The sequence below is a fragment of the Cydia fagiglandana genome, chromosome 4 (assembly GCF_963556715.1).
Source record: "Cydia fagiglandana chromosome 4, ilCydFagi1.1, whole genome shotgun sequence".
Taxonomy (NCBI): Eukaryota; Metazoa; Arthropoda; class Insecta; order Lepidoptera; family Tortricidae; genus Cydia; species Cydia fagiglandana.
The window spans coordinates 19462115-19488394 of NC_085935.1; the positions used below are offsets into that span (position 1 = coordinate 19462115).

Here is a 26280-nt window from a genome sequence, read left to right on the forward strand (position 1 = left end):
TTTGCCACGGAATAGATGTTATCTTTATTTATGTGCTAATCCTCTGTTAAGTCTTGCAACAGAAGAAAGTAGCGAGTAGACGCAAGTTTTATGAACGCTTGTAGTTTGCTTTACAAACGGAAGGCTTTTTAACTGACTTCAAAAAAAGGATGATGCTCTAAATTCGTCGGAACCTTATTCTAGGTATTACTGTTTAACTAATGCAAACAAACACGCAGTATAGTTACAAGCAATACCCAGTGGCGGATTTGCTCTAATGCCAAGTAGGCCCGGGCCTAGGGCGGCAAGATATTAGGGGCGGCAAATTGTGACAAAAAAATTGATGATAACAAGAAATAACTCAAAATGTAGTCAATATGATGGGTACTGATAAGGGGCGGCTACAGGGCCTGGGCCCTAGGGCGGCAAAGACTGCAAATCTGTCATTGGCAATACCATTGAAATCTGATTAGAAAGGCGGTCTTGAACACCAGATTCGCTTCAACGTTTCATGTGTCTGGTTTATGGTCTGGTGTAGTACATATACTATTGCAATAGGTCCTAATATCTGTACCTGGTCGGATTCGACGATGTGGAAGGCGGTGGGGCCGGAGTCTACGTCGTAGGCCACGTATATAACGCGCTCGTCCTGCGGGCTGGCGGGGGCGGCCGCGGCCGGCACCGGGAGGTTCTTGTCGACCAGCAGGCTTACTTGCTTGTGCACTTGCTGTTGATGCAAGGTTTATTTTATCAATCGAACTAATGACCTTCACTAAGGGCTCCTTTAGACGATACGATGTATGCGTGTTTCATTACATTGCGGGTTTTGATCGGTTGGTTGAATTGGACGTAATCAACAGTCCGTAATGTAACCCAGGCTATATTTTGTGAATCGTAATAGATAGACATTTGAATTTTTTACAGATAATGTATTTCTGTTGCCGCTATAACAATAAATACTAAAAACGGAATAAAATAAATATTTAAGTGGGGCTCCCATACAACAAACGTGATTCTTTTTGGCGTTTTTTGCGTAACGGTACGGAATCCTTCGCGCGAGTCCGACTCGCACTTGTCCGGTTTTTCCGTATAATATCTAAGGGTGGCCTATAACCCAGTCAATTTTATGTAGGGTTGTGACGGTCGGTGGGTGTGGTACCTTCTTGTGCTTGTTGAGGTTGGAGCAGTCGGCGAAGGCCCTGGGGCAGAGCGGGCAGCGGAAGGGGCGCTCGCCGGTGTGGCGGCGCTGGTGCTTGAGCAGCGCGCCGCGCTCCGCGAACCCGCGCGCGCACACCGCGCACCGGTGCCTCAGGGCTCCACCCAGGTGCGCCAGCCATGACGGTCGGTGGGTGTGGTACCTTCTTGTGCTTGTTGAGGTTGGAGCAGTCGGCGAAGGCCCTGGGGCAGAGCGGGCAGCGGAAGGGGCGCTCGCCGGTGTGGCGGCGCTGGTGCTTGAGCAGCGCGCCGCGCTCCGCGAACCCGCGCGCGCACACCGCGCACCGGTGCCTCAGGGCTCCACCCAGGTGCGCCAGCCATGACGGTCGGTGGGTGTGGTACCTTCTTGTGCTTGTTGAGGTTGGAGCAGTCGGCGAAGGCCCTGGGGCAGAGCGGGCAGCGGAAGGGGCGCTCGCCGGTGTGGCGGCGCTGGTGCTTGAGCAGCGCGCCGCGCTCCGCGAACCCGCGCGCGCACACCGCGCACCGGTGCCTCAGGGCTCCACCCAGGTGCGCCAGCCATGACGGTCGGTGGGTGTGGTACCTTCTTGTGCTTGTTGAGGTTGGAGCAGTCGGCGAAGGCCCTGGGGCAGAGCGGGCAGCGGAAGGGGCGCTCGCCGGTGTGGCGGCGCTGGTGCTTGAGCAGCGCGCCGCGCTCCGCGAACCCGCGCGCGCACACCGCGCACCGGTGCCTCAGGGCTCCACCCAGGTGCGCCAGCCATGACGGTCGGTGGGTGTGGTACCTTCTTGTGCTTGTTGAGGTTGGAGCAGTCGGCGAAGGCCCTGGGGCAGAGCGGGCAGCGGAAGGGGCGCTCGCCGGTGTGGCGGCGCTGGTGCTTGAGCAGCGCGCCGCGCTCCGCGAACCCGCGCGCGCACACCGCGCACCGGTGCCTCAGGGCTCCACCCAGGTGCGCCAGCCATGACGGTCGGTGGGTGTGGTACCTTCTTGTGCTTGTTGAGGTTGGAGCAGTCGGCGAAGGCCCTGGGGCAGAGCGGGCAGCGGAAGGGGCGCTCGCCGGTGTGGCGGCGCTGGTGCTTGAGCAGCGCGCCGCGCTCCGCGAACCCGCGCGCGCACACCGCGCACCGGTGCCTCAGGGCTCCACCCAGGTGCGCCAGCCATGACGGTCGGTGGGTGTGGTACCTTCTTGTGCTTGTTGAGGTTGGAGCAGTCGGCGAAGGCCCTGGGGCAGAGCGGGCAGCGGAAGGGGCGCTCGCCGGTGTGGCGGCGCTGGTGCTTGAGCAGCGCGCCGCGCTCCGCGAACCCGCGCGCGCACACCGCGCACCGGTGCCTCAGGGCTCCAACCAGGTGCGCCAGCCATGACGGTCGGTGGGTGTGGTACCTTCTTGTGCTTGTTGAGGTTGGAGCAGTCGGCGAAGGCCCTGGGGCAGAGCGGGCAGCGGAAGGGGCGCTCGCCGGTGTGGCGGCGCTGGTGCTTGAGCAGCGCGCCGCGCTCCGCGAACCCGCGCGCGCACACCGCGCACCGGTGCCTCAGGGCTCCACCCAGGTGCGCCAGCCATGACGGTCGGTGGGTGTGGTACCTTCTTGTGCTTGTTGAGGTTGGAGCAGTCGGCGAAGGCCCTGGGGCAGAGCGGGCAGCGGAAGGGGCGCTCGCCGGTGTGGCGGCGCTGGTGCTTGAGCAGCGCGCCGCGCTCCGCGAACCCGCGCGCGCACACCGCGCACCGGTGCCTCAGGGCTCCACCCAGGTGCGCCAGCCATGACGGTCGGTGGGTGTGGTACCTTCTTGTGCTTGTTGAGGTTGGAGCAGTCGGCGAAGGCCCTGGGGCAGAGCGGGCAGCGGAAGGGGCGCTCGCCGGTGTGGCGGCGCTGGTGCTTGAGCAGCGCGCCGCGCTCCGCGAACCCGCGCGCGCACACCGCGCACCGGTGCCTCAGGGCTCCACCCAGGTGCGCCAGCCATGACGGTCGGTGGGTGTGGTACCTTCTTGTGCTTGTTGAGGTTGGAGCAGTCGGCGAAGGCCCTGGGGCAGAGCGGGCAGCGGAAGGGGCGCTCGCCGGTGTGGCGGCGCTGGTGCTTGAGCAGCGCGCCGCGCTCCGCGAACCCGCGCGCGCACACCGCGCACCGGTGCCTCAGGGCTCCACCCAGGTGCGCCAGCCATGACGGTCGGTGGGTGTGGTACCTTCTTGTGCTTGTTGAGGTTGGAGCAGTCGGCGAAGGCCCTGGGGCAGAGCGGGCAGCGGAAGGGGCGCTCGCCGGTGTGGCGGCGCTGGTGCTTGAGCAGCGCGCCGCGCTCCGCGAACCCGCGCGCGCACACCGCGCACCGGTGCCTCAGGGCTCCACCCAGGTGCGCCAGCCATGACGGTCGGTGGGTGTGGTACCTTCTTGTGCTTGTTGAGGTTGGAGCAGTCGGCGAAGGCCCTGGGGCAGAGCGGGCAGCGGAAGGGGCGCTCGCCGGTGTGGCGGCGCTGGTGCTTGAGCAGCGCGCCGCGCTCCGCGAACCCGCGCGCGCACACCGCGCACCGGTGCCTCAGGGCTCCACCCAGGTGCGCCAGCCATGACGGTCGGTGGGTGTGGTACCTTCTTGTGCTTGTTGAGGTTGGAGCAGTCGGCGAAGGCCCTGGGGCAGAGCGGGCAGCGGAAGGGGCGCTCGCCGGTGTGGCGGCGCTGGTGCTTGAGCAGCGCGCCGCGCTCCGCGAACCCGCGCGCGCACACCGCGCACCGGTGCCTCAGGGCTCCACCCAGGTGCGCCAGCCATGACGGTCGGTGGGTGTGGTACCTTCTTGTGCTTGTTGAGGTTGGAGCAGTCGGCGAAGGCCCTGGGGCAGAGCGGGCAGCGGAAGGGGCGCTCGCCGGTGTGGCGGCGCTGGTGCTTGAGCAGCGCGCCGCGCTCCGCGAACCCGCGCGCGCACACCGCGCACCGGTGCCTCAGGGCTCCACCCAGGTGCGCCAGCCATGACGGTCGGTGGGTGTGGTACCTTCTTGTGCTTGTTGAGGTTGGAGCAGTCGGCGAAGGCCCTGGGGCAGAGCGGGCAGCGGAAGGGGCGCTCGCCGGTGTGGCGGCGCTGGTGCTTGAGCAGCGCGCCGCGCTCCGCGAACCCGCGCGCGCACACCGCGCACCGGTGCCTCAGGGCTCCACCCAGGTGCGCCAGCCATGACGGTCGGTGGGTGTGGTACCTTCTTGTGCTTGTTGAGGTTGGAGCAGTCGGCGAAGGCCCTGGGGCAGAGCGGGCAGCGGAAGGGGCGCTCGCCGGTGTGGCGGCGCTGGTGCTTGAGCAGCGCGCCGCGCTCCGCGAACCCGCGCGCGCACACCGCGCACCGGTGCCTCAGGGCTCCACCCAGGTGCGCCAGCCATGACGGTCGGTGGGTGTGGTACCTTCTTGTGCTTGTTGAGGTTGGAGCAGTCGGCGAAGGCCCTGGGGCAGAGCGGGCAGCGGAAGGGGCGCTCGCCGGTGTGGCGGCGCTGGTGCTTGAGCAGCGCGCCGCGCTCCGCGAACCCGCGCGCGCACACCGCGCACCGGTGCCTCAGGGCTCCACCCAGGTGCGCCAGCCATGACGGTCGGTGGGTGTGGTACCTTCTTGTGCTTGTTGAGGTTGGAGCAGTCGGCGAAGGCCCTGGGGCAGAGCGGGCAGCGGAAGGGGCGCTCGCCGGTGTGGCGGCGCTGGTGCTTGAGCAGCGCGCCGCGCTCCGCGAACCCGCGCGCGCACACCGCGCACCGGTGCCTCAGGGCTCCACCCAGGTGCGCCAGCCATGACGGTCGGTGGGTGTGGTACCTTCTTGTGCTTGTTGAGGTTGGAGCAGTCGGCGAAGGCCCTGGGGCAGAGCGGGCAGCGGAAGGGGCGCTCGCCGGTGTGGCGGCGCTGGTGCTTGAGCAGCGCGCCGCGCTCCGCGAACCCGCGCGCGCACACCGCGCACCGGTGCCGCGCCGCGCCGCCCGCCGCGCGCGTCTCGCGCCGCATGTGCGCCAGCCACGACGAGCGGCACACGAACCTGCACGAGTGAGACATTCAGTACTAGTCACCCGCCCCGGCTTCGCACACACGACTTTAACAAATTTTTGTCAAAAATGGACGGCAAAGTTGACTTTGCCGTCTAAAAAATAAGTCGCGAAGCGCGTAGTTTATTTACAGTCAAAAATTAAAAAGTCAAAAACATTGCAGTCTCGATTTTGGGACTGCAATGTTGCATACAAATTCCATTATTTGTCGTGTTCCAAACTTTTTAAAAGTTGAAATGGCCATATCAAATGAAGGCACAGGCCCGTTAAACAGCCAAACAGATGATTAGTACCGCGACTATTTAGCTGTCTCAAAAAGGTTGGCGTATTTTCGGCAGAAAAATACACTTCTATTTTTTTATTAAAAAAATAAAAAAGCGGCAAGGGCTTTTTTCTGTAAAAATATATACGTAAGAACATTGCTTTTGTAAAATATTTCTATGATATTTATATTTCTTGCACCATTTTTGAGAAAAGCACACACAAGACTGGGAAGACATATGACTTGGCTGGAAGGCTACTTGCTGGCTTCGGATTCAATTAAACGGACTCCCAAGGTCGTCAGTTATAGACGTGTGCGTCGATTAAAAAATGATCGGCGGCGGCGTTTGCCAAAAAATCGGCGGCGGCGGCGTGTTTTCGGCGTGACCTTGACTTTTAGGTTTCTTAGAAAAAATCATTAATTCGTTGTTTTTCTTGAAAATTTGATCAATGCAGGTTGCTGGTCAGTGAACTACGTATAGTTTGAATATGCTGTGAGTAAAATAGGGTTTGTAAATGAATATAGGATAGGTGTAATAACTTGATTTCCCTAGTCACTGGCTTGCATTAAGAGGTTACCTAGTCCCAATGACCTTCGATCCGATCTGTAACTTTCCGTTTTTTCAAGCTCTCCATGAGCCATGGCTTATCCTATTAAAAATGACGTACTGTAACAAAACATAACTCCACACATCCTTGGCATTTGCTAGACATAGTGGACTGCTATGACATGTTTTTCTTGTCGTACAAGCACCAGGCTCACTGAGACGTATCTTCTTTCTCGTTTTCTCATTGCTGAGGCTCGCGACCACATGTAATTTGTCTCCATTTCGTGCGGTCATAAGCCGTATGGACTGCACGGTGCAGACTGCCGCAAGCCGACCTCTTCATAGCGTTCGACCATCTCACACATGCTCCAAGCACGTTTGCCATTCATTCGGATTAAATTCATGTGTTTTTCCACATCATGCGTTGGATCCGTTGCATGCGTTGGACGCGTTGGTCCGTAGAATCTAAGGGCTCACCCATGGCATATTGGGAAGAGATGAGTGGTGATATAGACCTCTATGAGAATGAAGGGGTTTGTTCTTCTAGCTGTCCAAGGTATAAGCAGCACTAGCAGCAGTCTTCGTTCATTCGTTAACAGCTGACGGTGAATACTTAGGATTACTCAGTTACTTTAATTGGTTGTGTCAAATAGTTTCTGCAACTGGCTATTCAGTTTCATTTAATTAATAATTGATGTATAGGTATTTGACAACTGTAACATAAATATTAAAAAAAAAAACCATATTGTAATGCAAAAACCAACTTGGAATAGCTAATTAACAACACTTAAGGTCACGCCGATTTCACGCCGATCATTTATCGGCGGCGGCGGCGTGGTCAAAAAGCCCGGCGGCGGCGGCGCTCCGGCGCGGCGCACACGTCTAGTCCGTTTAAAACGAATCCTCAGCCTGCAAGTAGCTACTTCCGAGCCTCGACAATAATGTACTATTTTCTACTCGTCGACTATAATACTTGAATTAAGATTTCTTATACCAAACTTCAATTGGGTATTTTTAATGTATGGGCTCCCAACTCCACTATAATATTCATATGGATACAGTTTAGTAAACTACAGTAGAATCCGCTTATAATGACATCGAAGGGAAGTGACAAACACGTCATACTAAGCGGATGTCATATAAAACATAGTTGTACAACTTCTTATTTTTGTTATGTTTTCCAAATTAATCTCAAATTCCTTTGTGGCAAATGAGTTTTATTAACTTGTAACAAATATCAACTTGTCACTGAGAATCAAAACTAAAATACCTTACACGCCACGAACGCACTAAACGTCCTCGCAGGGAAAGACGTGGTGACGGCCACGAAAACCAGCGATTGTGTCAGTATAACCGGACATAATTTCATGGAAATAGGATTTTTAGGTCATAGTAAGCGATTTGTCACTATAAGCGAAGTCATCTTATCCGAATTTGCCACAAATAATTTTATATGAAAACCAAACTTCGCACAGTAATTACGTCATAGTAAGCGGTTGGTCAGTATAAGCGGAGTCATAATAAACGGATTCTACTGTATAATGAAATTGACCAATCACAGTTCGCCGCGATCAAGAGGACGAAACAAAACCATAGCTCAAATTAATTATTTATTGTAGGTTGTATAGTAGAAACAATTGGTTCATAAGTCAGAAACGCGCATGTGACACCCTTAATATAGCAACATCCATAGATTACGAAAACCACTTAGTGTTGGTTGTTAGTCTCCATAGGCTACGGTGGCCAAAATCGAGAAAACAACTGTCTAAAAATTTAATTTAGCGCGGAGCAAGTACCAGGGCCTCATGAGTTACGAGAAGGTGTCGTTGACCAACGCGCCGGGCGCGGCGGCCGGGGCGCGTGATATGAATAAGGTATCGCGGCTGCTCGCGTACCATCTTAGCTGCATACTTTTGGTTTGATTTGTTTGTATGATTCTACTAATTAAAAGTATTATTTTTGTTGACTCCTAGAAAAAGTATTGTATACAATAGTCTTTCGTCGCTTTGCTACAGGTAGCTAAAAGTACCCGTTCCACCCCAATTTTGGGGAAAGCCATAAGCCGCGCGTGGCGCTGTCGCCACCTAGCGGCCATATTTGTGCTGATCGTAAGAGAGGCGTTTTGTTAGAGAGTGAGTCTTCTGTACCTAGTACTATTATTTATTCTGTGCCTAAACACGGTACTCGACTGAAAAGCTCACGATTGTATAAAATACTAATACACCTGCATCTTCCTCAAAAGTCACTCTATTAAAATGTATCTGAAAACCGCATGAAAATCTGTTCGGTAGTTTTTGAGTTTATCACAAACAACCACGATACACACATCACATACAACCGCGATGGGAGATTTTGTTTTTGGTGTAAAATAAAGTCTGTTGTGTGTCATAAGAATAAGATAAACGATATTAACATGTACAAGTAAAGTCTATTCAAATGTGGCGAAGCGATCGCTTATATACTATTAAGTCAAAATCAATATGCCTATCATTCCACGGGAAAAGGTATCTTATGACGACTAGCGCTTACACTTTTATCCGCGAAGCTCCTATACGAATACGCTGCTACGCGTCGTAAGCGCCAACCGCCACAAGATACCTTTACACGCAGAACGTCACATATGATCTGATTACAAAGACCCTGACATACAAACGCACCCGACGCGGACATTAATCGCACCAGTATGGTTTATCCCCGCTGTGCTGTGTACGTACCGCTTCCCGCAATGGTTGCAGACGTGCGGCCGCTCGGTGTCGGCCTGGTGGCGGCGCGCGTGCAGCCGGTGCTGCGAGGACGTGGTGAACCGCCTCGGGCATTGAGCGCACTGGTATGGTTTCTCGCCCGTGTGGATACGCTCGTGCTCGGACAAGTTGCCTTTTTGACTGAAGCTCTTTCCGCATGTTTTGCAGGTGTATGGTTTTAGGCCTAATAAGAAGACGAATATTCGATTTATTAATATTGTGCATCTTTGCTCAAGAGGGCTGCAGAGGGCGCTAACGCTAAAGAGGAAACGGTATTGTTGAAAGGTTGCCAGCTGGTGCAAAGACTTGCTAGTATCAGTCATCTGATTTGTCAACGAAACATTTTGCCAAGGACACCGTTCTTAGATTTTAATTTTAACCTCAAAATGTATGAGTTTGTGGATAAACACAGAAAGCTTCACGGTTTTATGAAACTCTTTCTTGATGTTAATGGTACATTTGTCACGTAGTTAGTATTTTTAATATTAAATCAATTCTATTACTTACTGTTTAATTTAATTTAATAACGCATTGGCGCCGAAGTGTAATGTTATATAATATAATGTACTATTCAATAAATACCATGGCAGAATGCCACCTCATGTGCAGCGTGAGGCTGGTCTTGTGTGCGAAGCGGTGCTTGCAAAGCTCGCACGCGAACCATTTAACGCCGGAATGGAGTAATGCGTGGTTCAGAAGGTTCGCCATCGTCTTGAACGACGTGCTACAGATCTGGAACCTTCACGCCGACATATCTGAGCTACACATACCCGAATGCCACCGCATGTGCAGCGTGAGGCTGGTCTTGTGCGCGAAGCGGTGCTTGCACAGCTCGCACGCGAACCGTTTAACGCCGGAATGGAGTAATGCGTGGTTCAGAAGGTTCGCCATCGTCTTGAACGACGTGCTACAGATCTGGAACCTTCACGCCGACATATCTGAGCTACACATACCCGAATGCCACCTCATGTGCAGCGTGAGGCTGGTCTTGTGCGCGAAGCGGTGCTTGCAAAGCTCGCACGCGAACCATTTAACGCCGGAATGGAGTAATGCGTGGTTCAGAAGGTTCGCCTTCGTCTTGAACGACGTGCTACAGATCTGGAACCTTCACGCCGACATATCTGAGCTACACATACCCGAATGCCACCTCATGTGCAGCGTGAGGCTGGTCTTGTGTGCGAAGCGGTGCTTGCACAGCTCGCACGCGAACCGTTTAACGCCGGAATGGAGTAATGCGTGGTTCAGAAGGCTCGCCTTCGTCTTGAACGACGTGCTACAGATCCGGAACCTTCACGCCGGAATATTTGAGCTACACATACCTGAATGCCACCGCATGTGCAGCGTGAGGCTGGACTTGTGCGCGAAGCGGTGCTTGCACAGCTCGCACGCGAACCGTTTAACGCCGGAATGGAGTAATGCGTGGTTCAGAAGGTTCGCCTTCGTCTTGAACGACGTGCTACAGATCTGGAACCTTCACGCCGACATATCTGAGCTACACATACCCGAATGCCACCTCATGTGCAGCGTGAGGCTGGTCTTGTGCGCGAAGCGGTGCTTGCACAGCTCGCACGCGAACCGTTTAACGCCGGAATGGAGTAATGCGTGGTTCAAAAGGTTCGCCTTCGTCTTGAACGACGTGCTACAGATCTGGGGACAAGTGTAGAATAGATTAAAATTTAAATAAATACAAATAACATTTAAAGGACATATTAGAGAAATCGGGCTAGACTTACAGTTAGTTTTCTTAGGCAGGGTCAGTACCAGTACCAACTAGTTGTTTGAGAACGCAAAAAAAGGTGTAACAATAATGATAGCGTCTGGCAAACGCAATTTGTGTGATGAATCAAAGTCCTTCGTACAATCAATTACCTTTATTTTACTCTAAGTTCTTACTTAAACACTTTCGACATTCTTAATTTAACAAGCAGTAAGCCTTCTTACTCAATGTTACCGGTTCAAGCGCCAGAGCGAGAATGCCCCTTCCATCCCATGGTAAGTTACATTTATACTTTTTCATCATTTGAATTGGCGGGTAGGAGAGAAGGGTCATTTTCGCGACTACCGACAGATTAATTAACAAATATTCGGGTAAACAATAATCAGATTTCTAATCACTACCCACTGAATGCCATAAGTTTAACATAACTCACATAAAATAATCATAATTTATTCTTGAAATCTTATGAAATATCACACTCGGCCATCCGACTGCGTGCTACCTCCGGTGCACGATCAACAATAATATCACACTCGGCCGTGTTGCACAATGCCTTTTCAATCCTATTATAGTTAGTCTGTTTATACAAGACCAGTACTCTTCATTGTACACCAAAATACAATAAAATAATACAAAGAATTACAGCAACTCTAGTAGAGGTAAACTTCAAGTTATTTAATTTACTCATGGTATCAGGTATTGCAGATGGAAACTGTATTCATTCTTCAAACTAGTATTGCTGTTACATAAAAAAGGGATGCCTATTTAAATACCTACTTATACCTAATGATCATGTTAATGTTCACGAAATACATCGTCCACACTGTCAACCCCATACGATTTGTTAATTTAGCTAATTACACGCAGGATTGCAGACATTATTATCGGCTCGTACTTATAGAATAAGCCCACATTTTATTGCATTGATTTTAGCACTGTAACATACTTCTTTTCAATTAAGTTCTACTTATAACAAACATGGTACGAGCAATACAATTTAGCCTGATATATCAGAATAAGAAGAAAGACAACTACCGCAGCATAGGCAATAATAACTGACATCAATAATCAAAATTTTTGACCTTTTATGGTAAATGTAGGAGCTGTTAATGGGAAGCTACGTAATTACATTAATGGCTTAATCAGGTTTGTAATTAACAGTTACAATTATCTAATGTTTTCTCTCTGAAATCAAACTTTTTTTTTTTAATTACAATACTAGTTACATGCTTGATGACGTCCTCCACTGTAGGTCCTTCTTGAGCGTCGCCTTGACTCCCGCGGTCCTTCTTCGTACGGGTCATCTGAGCTAGGCCCTCGTCGTCAGCGCCTGCTGTGGTGACGACATCCGTCTGTCTTCAGGCCCCTCACGCTCGGCTGTCGCAGTCCACAGCGTCCTCTGTGGTAGACCGTCGCTGACCTCCAGCGTCTACCGCGACTCTGCATCAGTCTTGCACGTGACGGCAGTCTAGGTGATCTCGGGGTGTCAATATCGGAATCCATTTTACCCTGTAATTAAATTTCAGTGCGCTGCATGATTGGTCGTTAAACTTTCTTTCACTCTACACCAGCATACCAATGCTTTTTCCTATTTGAACTCTTTAAACTCAAGATAAACTCTTTAAACTCAAGCTCGTATTAAACTCAAACTCGTATTAAACTCAAACTCGTATTAACCTCAAACTCGTATTAAACTCAAACTCGTATTAAACTCAAACTCGTATTAAACTCAAACTCGTATTAAACTCAAACTCGTATTAAACTCAAACTCGTATTAAACTCAAACTCGTATTAAACTCAAACTCGTATTAAACTCAAAACTCAAACTCGTATTAAACTCAAAACTCAAACTCGTATTAAACTCAAAACTCAAACTCGTATTAATCTCAAACTCGTATTAATCTCAAACTCGTATTAATCTCAAACTCGTATTAATCTCAAACTCGTATTAAACTCCTCAGATCCTGACTCTTACACTCGACTGTAACGGCAAACTCGTACTAAATAACACATCTATGGACTCTCTGGTAGCACACTACATGGCCACACTCATACGAGTCAACAGCACACCTACATGGCTGTAGACTCTAGCAGCCCACTACATGGCGTAGACTCTAGCAGCACACCTACATGGCCGCACTCATAAACAGCACACCTACATGGCTGTATACTCTAGCAGCACACCTACATGGCCGCACTCATAAACAGCTAACCTACATGGCTGTGTACTCTAGCAGCACACCTACATGGCCGCACTCATAAACAGCACACCTACATGGCTGTATACTCTAGCAGCACACCTACATGGCCGCACTCATAAACAGCACACCTACATGGCTGTATACTCTAGCAGCACACCTACATGGCCGCACTCATAAACAGCACACCTACATGGCTGTATACTCTAGCAGCACACCTACATGGCCGCACTCATAAACAGCACACCTACATGGCTGTATACTCTAGCAGCACACCTACATGGCCGCACTCATAAACAGCACACCTACATGGCTGTATACTCTAGCAGCACACCTACATGGCCGCACTCATAAACAGCACACCTACATGGCTGTATACTCTAGCAGCACACCTACATGGCCGCACTCATAAACAGCTAACCTACATGGCTGTGTACTCTAGCAGCACACCTACATGGCCGCACTCATAAACAGCACACCTACATGGCTGTATACTCTAGCAGCACACCTACATGGCCGCACTCATAAACAGCACGCCTACATGGCTGTATACTCTAGCAGCACACCTACATGGCCGCACTCATAAACAGCACGCCTACATGGCTGTATACTCTAGCAGCACACCTACATGGCCGCACTCATAAACAGCACACCTACATGGCTGTATACTCTAGCAGCACACCTACATGGCCGCACTCATAAACAGCACGCCTACATGGCTGTATACTCTAGCAGCACACCTACATGGCCGCACTCATAAACAGCACACCTACATGGCTGTATACTCTAGCAGCACACCTACATGGCCGCACTCATAAACAGCACACCTACATGGCTGTATACTCTAATAGCAGCACACCTACATGGCCGCACTCATAAACAGCACACCTACATGGCTGTATACTCTAGCAGCACACCTACATGGCCGCACTCATAAACAGCACACCTACATGGCTGTATACTCTAGCAGCACACCTACATGGCCGCACTCATAAACAACACACCTACATGACTGTATACTCTAGCAGCACACCTACATGGCCGCACTCATAAACAGCACACCTACATGGCTGTATACTCTAGCAGCACACCTACATGGCCGCACTCATAAACTGCACACCTACATGGCTGTATACTCTAGCAGCACACCTACATGGCCGCACTCATAAACAGCACACCTATATGGCTGTATACTCTAGCAGCACACCTACATGGCCGCACTCATATACTCTAGCAGCACACCTACATGGCCGCACTCATAAACAGCACACCTACATGGCTGTATACTCTAGCAGCACACCTACATGGCCGCACTCAAACTGCACACCTATATGGCTGTATACTCTAGCAGCTCACCTACATGGTCGCACTCATAAACAGCACATCTAGGTACATGGCTGTAAACATTAGACCCGGTTATATGATACCACCTACATGATATCATAGACAACTAGAACCATTAGAGTCTGACTATAGTACACCACCTACATGGTGACAGAGTTGGGCAAAATGTAATCGACTGACGATTAACGATTAAAATTAACCGACTTAATCGCGAGCAACGATTAAAAGTGACGATTAATTAATTTTAGTCGAAAAGCTCCGACTAATATTGTCACGATTAAATTAATCGTCGACTAATTACCGGCGATTAATTTTTTTAATCGATTAATTAGTTCGATTAATTTTCTCTCGATTAATTTTAGCAATAAATATGGTCTTTTTAACCGACTTTAAAAAAAGAACGAGCTGCCTAATTCGTCTGAAACATTTATAAATAATATAAGTAACAGACGAATTTTTATGTATGTTCACTTGGAGACTATTAATTTCGACCGTCTTCGAATTTTGTTTTTGTTTGAAAAGGGATGTTTTAGAGTTCGTCCCATTTTGTTATCAATAAAATACTGAAATCGCTATAGGCATACCTAAAGCAAAATTATCTTTTTTTTAAACAAACACGTGCATTTGCTCTCGAAAGGTACTTACTATTGTGCGAATTATATAGACCGGCTGACGAAGATATAATAATGGCATTTTAAGCTCTGTAGGCAATTTTTTTTGTTAAAGGTTGTTCTTATCTCGGGTTATGTTGACAGTTCTTAAGGTCGTATAACAATGGCAAATTATGGATAAACGGATTGTTATCTATTTTGCAATTTCTAGTCCTGTGTAAACAATAAAACAAACCGACAAAGAGTACGTATGCTTAGTATTTTATGTCACTGTATTATATGCCACGTGTTATTAGTTTCTCAACTTACCCAGGTGTTTAACCCTTAAATGCATGATTTTGTCTTTTTGCCGGAAATTAATATATGTATCACATAATTGTTTCCTGATTCTAGGAAAAATGGTAAAAAAAATATAGCATCGATTTTTACTGCGAAATCAGTGTTGGAAGTTGCATACTTTTATTAGGCTAAATCATATTTTATGTAAATATATAATTACATACTAGTAAGAGATATAGGAAAAATCTTACTGCCATCAGAAAGGTATACTATTTGTGATATTCCTATGATAAATTCTTGAAATATAAAATTATTACAAACCCCGAAAAATGTGCCCAAAATCACGTACTAAAAATCATCAACTTCCGGGTTTTTCCAAGGTTTTCGACATTTCGTCTGATGGCACTCATTTTCACAAAATTTAAATCCGTGTCGCAAAAGGTTTGGAGTGTAAGTGTAGCGTTCGATGTAAGTAGTAAGTAATTACTGCATTGACAAGTTGAAACCTTATAGAAAACAACTGATAAGAGGTAAGTAATGTGTTTGCTCTTTCATACACATACGTCGTTCTCTTTCTAATTTTTATACCTGCGCTACAAGCCCTAAACCCTTACCTATAGTTCTTTTTTTTAGCATTAGAAATCAGGTAAACAATCTTGATGTGTCTTTTAATTGAAAAACACATTTTAAAAATAAGTTACGGCAAATATGAAACAATTATGAATCTAATACGATCATCTATATTCTTCTGCTTTCGTAAGTAATAGTTACTGATTTTTAAAAAGCGTTTTTCAATTAAAAGACATGTCAAGATCGCTTACCTTCTTGCAAGTTCTTTCTAATCATTCTATCTTTCTAAGCATTAGAATCTAATGCTAAAAAAAACGAATTATAGAGATGCCGCGCTAAGTTATCCGCATTATTATAGTAACCAATGTAACCATCTTATATTATTGAAGCACATTTATAACACTGGAATGGTTTTTAATAAATAATAATAAAAAATAAAAATAAAAATAATTTATTTTCAGATTCCTGAGATCCATAGATTGTTAGTTACAAGACACTTATAAAAACTACATTAGTGAACTTAAATCATAAATAAAAATACTTATTTTCTAGGTCGTAAGACGTGTAGGTCGGTATATCGGCGGAGAATATCCGAGTCCCACCTCTCTGCTATCATTTTCAGAATGCTATTTGAGCTCCCCCTCATCCGCATCACCACAGACGCCGTCTTCTTCCTCACTACGGCATAAAAGTCCTCTACGCTAGCATCGGCAAACATCCCAGAGGCGCTGCAGAATCGAGGAAGCCCAAACAGCACTCTGAAAATATTATTATATTGGATACGCAGGGTATTATAGGTCTTCAGCCTGAAACTGGCCCACAGGCCACACGTATAAAAACTTTGACAGTAAGCTCTAAATAAAGTGAGCTTCACTTGGGCACTGCAGCGTGCGAACCTGTGCGCCAGCATCCCGCCTCGGACCGACAACGCCCTGCGCTCCCGTTCGATATCTAGATCGTCTTTCAGGTCCTCGGTCACAATATGCCCAAGATATTTGAAATGTGTAACACGATTCAAAGGGACTCCGTTCAACATTATTTTAGGCGTGTAGGCTGGACACTTTATTTTACCCCTGAAAATCATGAACTCGCTTTTAGCAGCGTTGTATTTCAAACCGTGCTGCTGCGCGTACATCTCGCAAGCACCGATTAGCTTTTTTAGCCCTGATACTGATGGGCTCAACAGCACCATGTCGTCGGCATAACTAATATTATTTACACAAACATTATCAATTCTACAGCCGGCATGAGTGCTGCTGAGCCCCTCAATCAGTTCATTTATGTACATACTAAACAGTCTAGGCGAGGTTAGCCCCCCTTGCCTCACCCCGCACTTTAGCACATACGGATCCGAATATTCTTTAGCCCATTTTACCATGTTTATCTGCTTGCTATACCAGTGCGACATGATTCCCGTCACAGCCGAATTTATGCCTGTCTCCTTCAATTTAGACCACAGTATATCATACGACACGGTATCGAAAGCCTTAGAAATATCCAAGAAACAGGCATAAACAGGCGTATTTCTCTTAACATAATAGCTTACGGTATGTTTTAAGGCTAATATTGCACTTTCCGTAGATAGTCCTTCACGGAAACCAAATTGGGCGTCATTTAATTTAACATGTTGGTTTAAACAAGTGTCAAGAAACCTATCCAGTACCTTAGCGGTAACTGTGGCCAAAGATATCGGCCTATAGTTACTTTTATCCGCGAGATCTCCTGTAGAATTTTTAACAAGGGGTATGACCACAGTTTTCATCAAATCAGGAGGTAAATATGTGTGTCTCAAGCATAGCGTGAACAGCATAGATAATAGCCGCTCAATGTGCGAACCCGCGTGTTGAAGGTGTTCAATGCTGAGCCCGTCGTGCCCCGGAGACTTACCTCTTTTCATATTAGCTATAGCTAGTCTAACGTCTTTAGCGGAGACTACAATTGACGCTTCTTTCACATTGGACTCAGCATTGAACCCCTCCCGCACCGGTAGATAAGGGGGTTCCACCTTAAAATAATCCTTGAACATGTTAGCAACATCTTTGGGTTCACTAATGCCATCTACACTAGCCGACAAACTTGGTTTGCAATTTAATTTTTTGGTGCTTTTCCAGAATTTACTAAACTGTTTAGTCGCATGTTGTGTTACTAATATGTCAAACTTAATCTGCTCTTGATTGTTTTGGCAGAACTTAAGCCTAGATTTAAAAATTTTACGACTAGAGCACATTTTTTCATAAATAGGGCCACACTTGGGTTTCCCATGTAATACATATGTCCGCAAGAAGTTTAATGTGTACGCAAGAAGTTTTGATTTTTAGTTACATACAAAAATGACCACCTGTCTACTTTCAATCGAGAGTTAATCGAGAAATTTAATCGATTAATATTAAGATTAATTCAATTTCAATCGTATGTTAGGTCGACTAAATTAATCGCGATTAAATTAATCGCCGATTAATTTTGACGATTAACTTTTTTAATCGATTGATTAGTCGATTAAAAAGTTAATCGATTAATGCCCATCTCTGCATGGTGACTAACTACTTACTAACTACACTTTTACCCACATACATAGGTAACTAAACATTAGACCCGGTTATATGATACCACCTACATGGTATCATAGACAACTGCAACCATTAGAGTCTGACTATAGTACACCACCTACATGGTGACTAACTACTTGCTAACTACACTTTTACCCACATACTTAGGTAACTAAACATTAGACCTGGTTATAAGCATGATACCACCTACATGATATCTTACCTAATAACATAGTCCGCATACATACATAGATAACCAGAAACATTAGGGGTCCGACTATAGTACACCATCTTCATGGTGACTATAGCTACGCCTCTACCTATCTACATATGCAACTGCAACATGATCTGGTTAAAATATATATATATTCATTTCAAAACTAACCAGAGCAGTTTATCAAGCATGACTTGCTATTGGATAATTTAGCTCATACTAAACATACTATTTAATGGATTAGGTTCAGTATTCGAAACTCAAACATAGGATGTAAATATATGTAAACACTTTCATTTAACGACAATACGTATTTCAAATAAATCTGCATATCAACCGAGAACTTCTGCATGTCTTCACAATATGGGCATACTAAAATTTAAAACCTCTCTCAGTTAAATAACATTGCTCCTTTTTAATGACAATAAACGTACTTGCCTTTAATGGTACACATACAGTACATGTTTGTATTTTAATTGTTAACGGATTCATTAAATATTTATCCAAGTCGTATTCATTGTATTCATCTTTGCTTGACATTAATATTACCCAAAAATAAAAATAGCATACTACTGCACTGTATACACTAATCGTAACATGACTCTTTTAATTTACTTCAACTTGACCATGATCGCGTATCTGCATATTATTTAATCAGGTTTTAAGATTATAAGCATTACACAACTTAAAACTTACTACCATGACGTCAGAGCATATAAAATATGTATATGTAGATATACTAGGTACTCACACGTTCTGGTCCTTTTATGGGCGCAGTTTATTACCACTTCTGGCTTGTGATGAATCAAAGTCCTTCGTACAATCAATTACCTTTATTTTACTCTAAGTTCTTACTTAAACACTTTCGACATTCTTAATTTAACAAGCAGTAAGCCTTCTTACTCAATGTTACCGGTTCAAGCGCCAGAGCGAGAATGCCCCTTCCATCCCATGGTAAGTTACATTTATACTTTTTCATCATTTGAATTGGCGGGTAGGAGAGAAGGGTCATTTTCGCGACTACCGACAGATTAATTAACAAATATTCGGGTAAACAATAATCAGATTTCTAATCACTACCCACTGAATGCCATAAGTTTAACATAACTCACATAAAATAATCATAATTTATTCTTGAAATCTTATGAAATATCACATTTGTCAGTAAATATTAACGAAAAAGAACTATATTCATCCCTTTCTTTTGGGTGTTCTTACTAGCGTAAGACAAAGACAGTAAACTCCTCACTGTCTATATTTGAAATGATACAGTCCCCGACCAAACTATATAACCAAGTAGTTCGAACCACCTCGCCAAAGGACCTTTACTTACACCTTCCATCGATATTCGATCACTAGCGAATTCAAATGTTGAGTGTTGTTCACAGTAACAGTTGAGGTCACAATTCAAATTGATTTTTTGGTGAATTTAGAAAGGTTATCGGGCCCTTGGACGGAGTCATGGCCAGCTGTAAGTAGATTACCTTGCAGCTGTAAGGGCGCGCCTGGGAGTGGACGAGCTGGTGCCGCTGTAGCAGCTGCTTGTGTTTGAACAGCTTGCCGCACACGCGCTAGCCGTGTGTTCGGCTTCCTTGTGGTACACCACGGATGCAGGATGGTTCAGCACCTGTGAGTAGATTACCTTGCAGCTGTAAGGCCGCGCCTGGGAGTGGACCAGCTGGTGCCGCTGTAGCAGCTGCTTGTGTTTGAACAGCTTGCCGCACTTGCCGCACACGTAGCGCTGGCCGGTGTGCTCGGCTTCCTTGTGGTACACCACGGATGAAGGATGGTTCAGCACCTGTGAGTAGATTACCTTGCAGCTGTAAGGCCGTGCCTGGGAGTGGACCAGCTGGTACCGCTGTAGCAGCTGCTTGTGTTTGAACAGCTTGCCGCACTTGCCGCACACGTAGCGCTGGCCGGTGTGCTCGGCTTCCTTGTGGTACACCACGGATGAAGGATGGTTCAGCACCTGTGAGTAGATTACCTTGCAGCTGTAAGGCCGCGCCTGGGAGTGGACCAGCTGGTGCCGCTGTAGCAGCTGCTTGTGTTTGAACAGCTTGCCGCACTTGCCGCACACGTAGCGCTGGCCGGTGTGCTCGGCTTCCTTGTGGTACACCACGGATGAAGGATGGTTCAGCACCTGTGAGTAGATTACCTTGCAGCTGTAAGGCCGCGCCTGGGAGTGGACCAGCTGGTGCCGCTGTAGCAGCTGCTTGTGTTTGAACAGCTTGCCGCACTTGCCGCACACGTAGCGCTGGCCGGTGTGCTCGGCTTCCTTGTGGTACACCACGGATGAAGGATGGTTCAGCACCTGTGAGTAGATTACCTTGCAGCTGTAAGGCCGCGCCTGGGAGTGGACCAGCTGGTGCCGCTGTAGCAGCTGCTTGTGTTTGAACAGCTTGCCGCACTTGCCGCACACGTAGCGCTGGCCGGTGTGCTCGGCTTCCTTGTGGTACACCACGGATGAAGGATGGTTCAGCACCTGTGAGTAGATTACCTTGCAGCTGTAAGGCCGCGCCTGGGAGTGGACGAGCTGGTGTCGCTGTAGCAGCTGCTTGTGTTTGAACAGCTTGCCGCACTTGCCGCACACGTAGCGCTGGCCGGTGTGCTCGGCTTCCTTGTGGTACACCACGGATGACGGATGGTTCAGCACCTGTAGGTAAATTAAAAAAAATACACTAATCACTCGCAATATTGACAACAAACAAAACACAGTCGATTTCACATCACAATCACAATTTGCTTAGTGTTAGTTTCGTTTAGTTGGTGACAAATATAGAAAAATTGTCGACCTAACACGTAATTCTACATATTCGACTCTACATGTGGCTCTACATATCTTTGTATACTCGGATTGTTCCTGAAATAACTTGTTATGTCTAACGAATTGCCTTTAGTCCGGGAGCCGGCTGCATGAAACAAACCTCATCAAAAAATAGAATATACCTACCCTGTAGAGGTACCTGACATTTAGTAGATTCCAACGCACTTGGTCGGCCTAGGTTTAACCTGGCAGATTTTGTACAAATGGCAAAAACGTTGGACAAAAATTCATCAAAAAAAACCTCATCGAAAAATAGAATGAAACTTATATGGTAGGATACCTGACCTTGAAGACAGTAAAAAAAAAGTGGTCGGCCTCACCTTAGCCTGGCAGTTTTTGCAGTCCGACCAGATTTATTGGGTCACGTGAGAGCTACAATTTACCTCATCGAAAAATAGAATGAAACAAACGGATTATAATAGCTAAAATAAGCCTGTCGACGTATGTCTTGGTCGGCCTCACCTTAACCTGGCAGTTTTTGCAGTCCGACCAGATTTATAAAAAAATCATCAAAAATTTTTTATCGAAAAATCGTATGAAACTTGTATGGTACGATAGCTGCCTTTGAGGACAGTAAAAAAAAAGTGGTCGGCCAAATCCTGTGTTGGCAGGTTCCTCTGTCCGACCAATTTTGTGGTACCACGTGAGAGCTACAATTTACCTCATCGAAAAATAGAATGAAACAAACGGATTATAATAGCTAAAATAAGCCTGTTGACGTATGTCTTGGTCGGCCTCACCTTAACCTGGCAGTTTTTGCAGTCCGACCAAATTTATAAAAAAAACATCAAACATTTTTTATCGAAAAATCGTATGAAACTTGTATGGTAAGATAGCTGCCTTTGAGGACAGTAAAAAAAAAGTGGTCGGCCAAATCCTTTGTTGGCAGGTTCCTGTGTCCGACCAATTTTGTGGTACCACGTGAGAGCTACAATTTACCTCAACGAAAAATAGAATGAAACAAACGGATAATAATAGCTAAAATAAGCCTGTTGACGTAGGTCTTGGTCGGCCTCACCTTAACCTGGCAGTTTTTGCAGTCCGACCAAATTTATAAAAAAATCATCAAAATTTTTTTATCGAAAAATCGTATGAAACTTGTATGGTACGATAGCTGCCTTTGAGGACAGTAAAAAAAAAGTGGTCGGCCAAATCCTGTGTTGGCAGGTTCCTCTGTCCGACCAATTTTGTGGTACCACGTGAGAGCTACAATTTACCTCATCGAAAAATAGAATGAAACAAACGGATTATAATAGCTAAAATAAGCCTGTTGACGTATGTCTTGGTCGGCCTCACCTTAACCTGGCAGTTTTTGCAGTCCGACCAAATTTATGAAAAAATCATCAAAAAATTTATATCGAAAAATCGTATGAAACTTGTATGGTACGATAGCTGCCTTTGAGGACAGTAAAAAAAAATGGTCGGCCAAATCCTGTGTTTGCAGGTTCCTGTGTCCGACCAATTTTGTGGTACCACGTGAGAGCTACAATTTACCTCATCGAAAAATAGAATGAAACAAACGGATTATAATAGCTTAAATAAGCCTGTTGACGTATGTCTTGGTCGGCCTCACCTTAACCTGGCAGTTTTTGCAGTCCGGCCAAATTTATAAAAAAATCATCAAAAAAATTTTATCGAAAAATCGTGTGAAACTTGTATGGTACGATAGCTGCCTTTGAGGACAGTAATAAAAAAGTGGTTGGCCAAATCCTGTGTTGGCAGGTTCCTGTGTCCGACCAATTTTGTGGTACCACGTGAGAGCTACAATTTACCTCATCGAAAAATAGAATGAAACAAACGGATTATAATAGCTAAAATAAGCCTGTTGACGTATGTCTTGGTCGGCCTCACCTTAACCTGGCAGTTTTTGCAGTCCGGCCAAATTTATAAAAAAATCATCAAAAAAATTTTATCGAAAAATCGTGTGAAACTTGTATGGTACGATAGCTGCCTTTGAGGACAGTAATAAAAAAGTGGTTGGCCAAATCCTGTGTTGGCAGGTTCCTGTGTCCGACCAATTTTGTGGTACCACGTGAGAGCTACAATTTACCTCATCGAAAAATAGAATGAAACAAACGGATTATAATACCTAAAATAAACCTGTTGACGTATGGCTTGGTCGGCCTCACCGTAGCCTGGCAGTTTTTGCAGTCCGACCAAATTTGTGATACCACGTGACAGCTAGAATAGGACCACACATGCTGTATTCCATACGCATCATGACTTTGTGTACCTATCTGATGGGCGGGCGTATATGAAACGCCTTCTTGTACGTGCAGGTGATCCAGGTATACACCAAAGCTTAGTTTTCAATCGAACACTTGTAATATAAGAGGAAAAACTGCACGTGATCCTTCCAAAATTTAAATAAATGGTAAAATGTTCCTCCACGATGTTCTCAACGGGCATCTAGACTGCGTTGGATTGCTGTCACAGTTAGGGCTCCGCGCTCCCACGCGCCGAACTCGTCACACCACACTATTCCATATTCCCTGTCATCATACCAATTATGGCCAAAATTCTATTCTATTAAATTCTGAGTAGAATCGCACGTACCTATAATAAATCGTTCCAAAACATTGACCCTTTCTTCTCCTCCAGACGTGTTTTCAAATCACAAATTGCAAAGCAACTTTCCTGGTAGTCACGCACTATCACACCCACTTACACACATACACCCACCCACCCACACACACACACACACACACACACACACACACACACACACACACACACACACACGAACACATAAATTCCAATAAATGCATACAAACTAATAGATTCGCTCGTTTATGTAGGCACTGTATGTATTTTTATTTTACTATTTTTTATTTATTGTTTACGCAAAATTAGAGCTATACCTACTATTTTAGGATTTTTTTTCCAGTTTACAGTTATTATTAATTTTTTCTCTTTTTCCTTGTACCTTAAAGACTTACAAATTAAGTTATATTTACGATTCTTGTACAGCACAAGTTACAAGTCTACCCACAGATGATTTTTTACTATGTATAAATTACAGGAAGTTCTGTTATTGGCTATGCTATAAGTTCTCATGTTTTGTGTATATTATTTAATGTAAACGCTGTTGAACTTCTCAATAAATATAAATAAATAAAAATACACAAGATAACCTCACATATATTAAGTGATTATCGTATTGTTATTTCTTCGACTCGCAAAGGCGTTATGTGTCCTTCAAAGGCTTCAAACCATTTGATCTTATACATTTCATCTCTTAATGTCCAGCCACAATGTGTTGCATCAAATTTGATGCAAGTGGATTCTGCCGCACACTGCCACATTGAATTTATGAAAGCCGCCCGTAACAAGCCATACGTCAACAGGGTTATTTTAGCTATTATAATCCGTTTGTTTCATTCTATTTTTCGATGTGGTAAATTGTAACTCTCACGTGGTACCACAAAATTGGTCGGAGACAGGAACCTGCCAACACAGGATTTGGCCGACCATTTTTTTTTACTGTCCTCAAAGGCAGCTATCGTACCATACAAGTTTCATACGATTTTTCGATATAAATTTTTTGATGATTTTTTCATAAATTTGGTTGGACTGCAAAAACTGCCAGGTTAAGGTAAGGCCGACCAAGACATACGTCAACAGGCTTATTTTAGCTATTATAATCCGTTTGTTTCATTCTATTTTTCGATGAGGTAAATTGTAGCTCTCACGTGGTACCACAAAATTGGTCGGACAGAGGAACCTGCCAACACAGGATTTGGCCGACCACTTTTTTTTTACTGTCCTCAAAGGCAGCTATCGTACCATACAAGTTTAATACGATTTTTCGATAAAAAAAAATTTGATGATTTTTTCATAAATTTGGTCGGACTGCAAAAACTGCCAGGTTAAGGTGAGGCAGACCAAGACATACGTCAACAGGCTTATTTTAGCTATTATAATCCGTTTGTTTCATTCTATTTTTCGATGATGTAAATTGTAGCTCTCACGTGGTACCACAAAATTGGTCGGACAGAGGAACCTGCCTACACAGGATTTGGCCGACCACTTTTTTTTTACTGTCCTCAAAGGCAGCTATCGTACCATACAAGTTTCATACGATTTTTCGATAAAAAAAATTTGATGATTTTTTTATAAATTTGGTCGGACTGCAAAAACTGCCAGGTTAAGGTGAGGTCGACCAAGACATACGTCAACAGGCTTATTTTAGCTATTATAATCCGTTTGTTTCACTCTATTTTTCGATGAGGTAAATTGTAGCTCTCACGTGGTACCACAAAATTGGTCGGACACAGGAACCTGCAAACACAGGATTTCGCCGACCATTTTTTTATTACTGTCCTGAAAGGCAGCTATCGTACCATACAAGTTTCACACGATTTTTCGATAAAAATTTTTTGATGATTTTTTTATAAATTTGGCCGGACTGCAAAATCTGCCAGGTTAAGGTGAGGCCGACCAAAACATACGTCAACAGGCTTATTTAAGCTATTATAATCCGATTGTTTCATTCTATTTTTCGATGAGGTAAATTGTAGCTCTCACGTGGTACCACAAAATTGGTCGGACACAGGAACCTGCAAACACAGGATTTGGCCGACCATTTTTTTTTTACTGTCCTCAAAGGCAGCTATCGTACCATACAAGTTTCATACGATTTATCGATAAAAATTTTTTGATGATTTTTTTATAAATCTGGTCGGACTGCAAAAACTGCCAGGTTAAGGTGAGGCCGACCAAGACATACGTCAACAGGCTTATTTTAGCTATTATAATCCGTTTGTTTCATTCTATTTTTCGATGAGGTAAATTGTAGCTCTCACGTGACCCAATAAATCTGGTCGGACTGCAAAAACTGCCAGGCTAAGGTGAGGCCGACCACTTTTTTTTTACTGTCCTCAAGGTCAGGTATCCTACCATACAAGTTTCATTCTATTTTTCGATGAGGTTTTTTTTGATGAATTTTTGTCCAACGTTTTTGCCATTTGTACAAAATCTGCCAGGTTAAGCCTAGGCCGACCAAGTGCGTTGGAATCTACTAAATGTCAGGTACCTCTACAGGGTAGGTATATTCTATTTTTTGATGAGGTTTGTTTCATGCAGCCGGCTCCCGGACTACTTGCGATCGTCACAATTGCGATGCAACTAAAACGAAAAATGTTCTATAACTAGTTACGTACTTATAAATGTTTTCAAAACGAGTTTTTTACTTAGTTAACATACCTTCTCACACAGATCGCAGGCAAAGCCCACAGTAAGCTGAGCCCTCTGATAAGAATACGCGTGTAGCACTGGCGAGCGA

General features: G+C 45.8%; 1 protein-coding gene across 1 annotated transcript in view; it reads right to left on the reverse strand.

Moving 5' to 3' along the window:
• Nucleotides 1-26280, reverse strand: part of LOC134663969 (zinc finger protein Xfin-like) — a 38823-nt gene that overhangs the window by 3954 nt on the left and 8589 nt on the right. Inside the window, exons 10-23 of the mRNA XM_063520526.1 lie at nt 20670-20825; nt 10196-10340; nt 8667-8877; nt 4856-5136; nt 4458-4760; nt 3925-4362; nt 3662-3880; nt 3129-3566; nt 2532-2969; nt 2269-2487; nt 1736-2173; nt 1473-1691; nt 1139-1377; nt 554-706 (exon numbers count right to left, since the gene is read on the reverse strand). Of these exons, the coding sequence (XP_063376596.1) occupies nt 554-706; nt 1139-1377; nt 1473-1691; nt 1736-2173; nt 2269-2487; nt 2532-2969; nt 3129-3566; nt 3662-3880; nt 3925-4362; nt 4458-4760; nt 4856-5136; nt 8667-8877; nt 10196-10340; nt 20670-20825 (3897 nt within the window). The remainder of the gene's footprint in view (nt 1-553; nt 707-1138; nt 1378-1472; nt 1692-1735; nt 2174-2268; nt 2488-2531; nt 2970-3128; nt 3567-3661; nt 3881-3924; nt 4363-4457; nt 4761-4855; nt 5137-8666; nt 8878-10195; nt 10341-20669; nt 20826-26280) is intronic.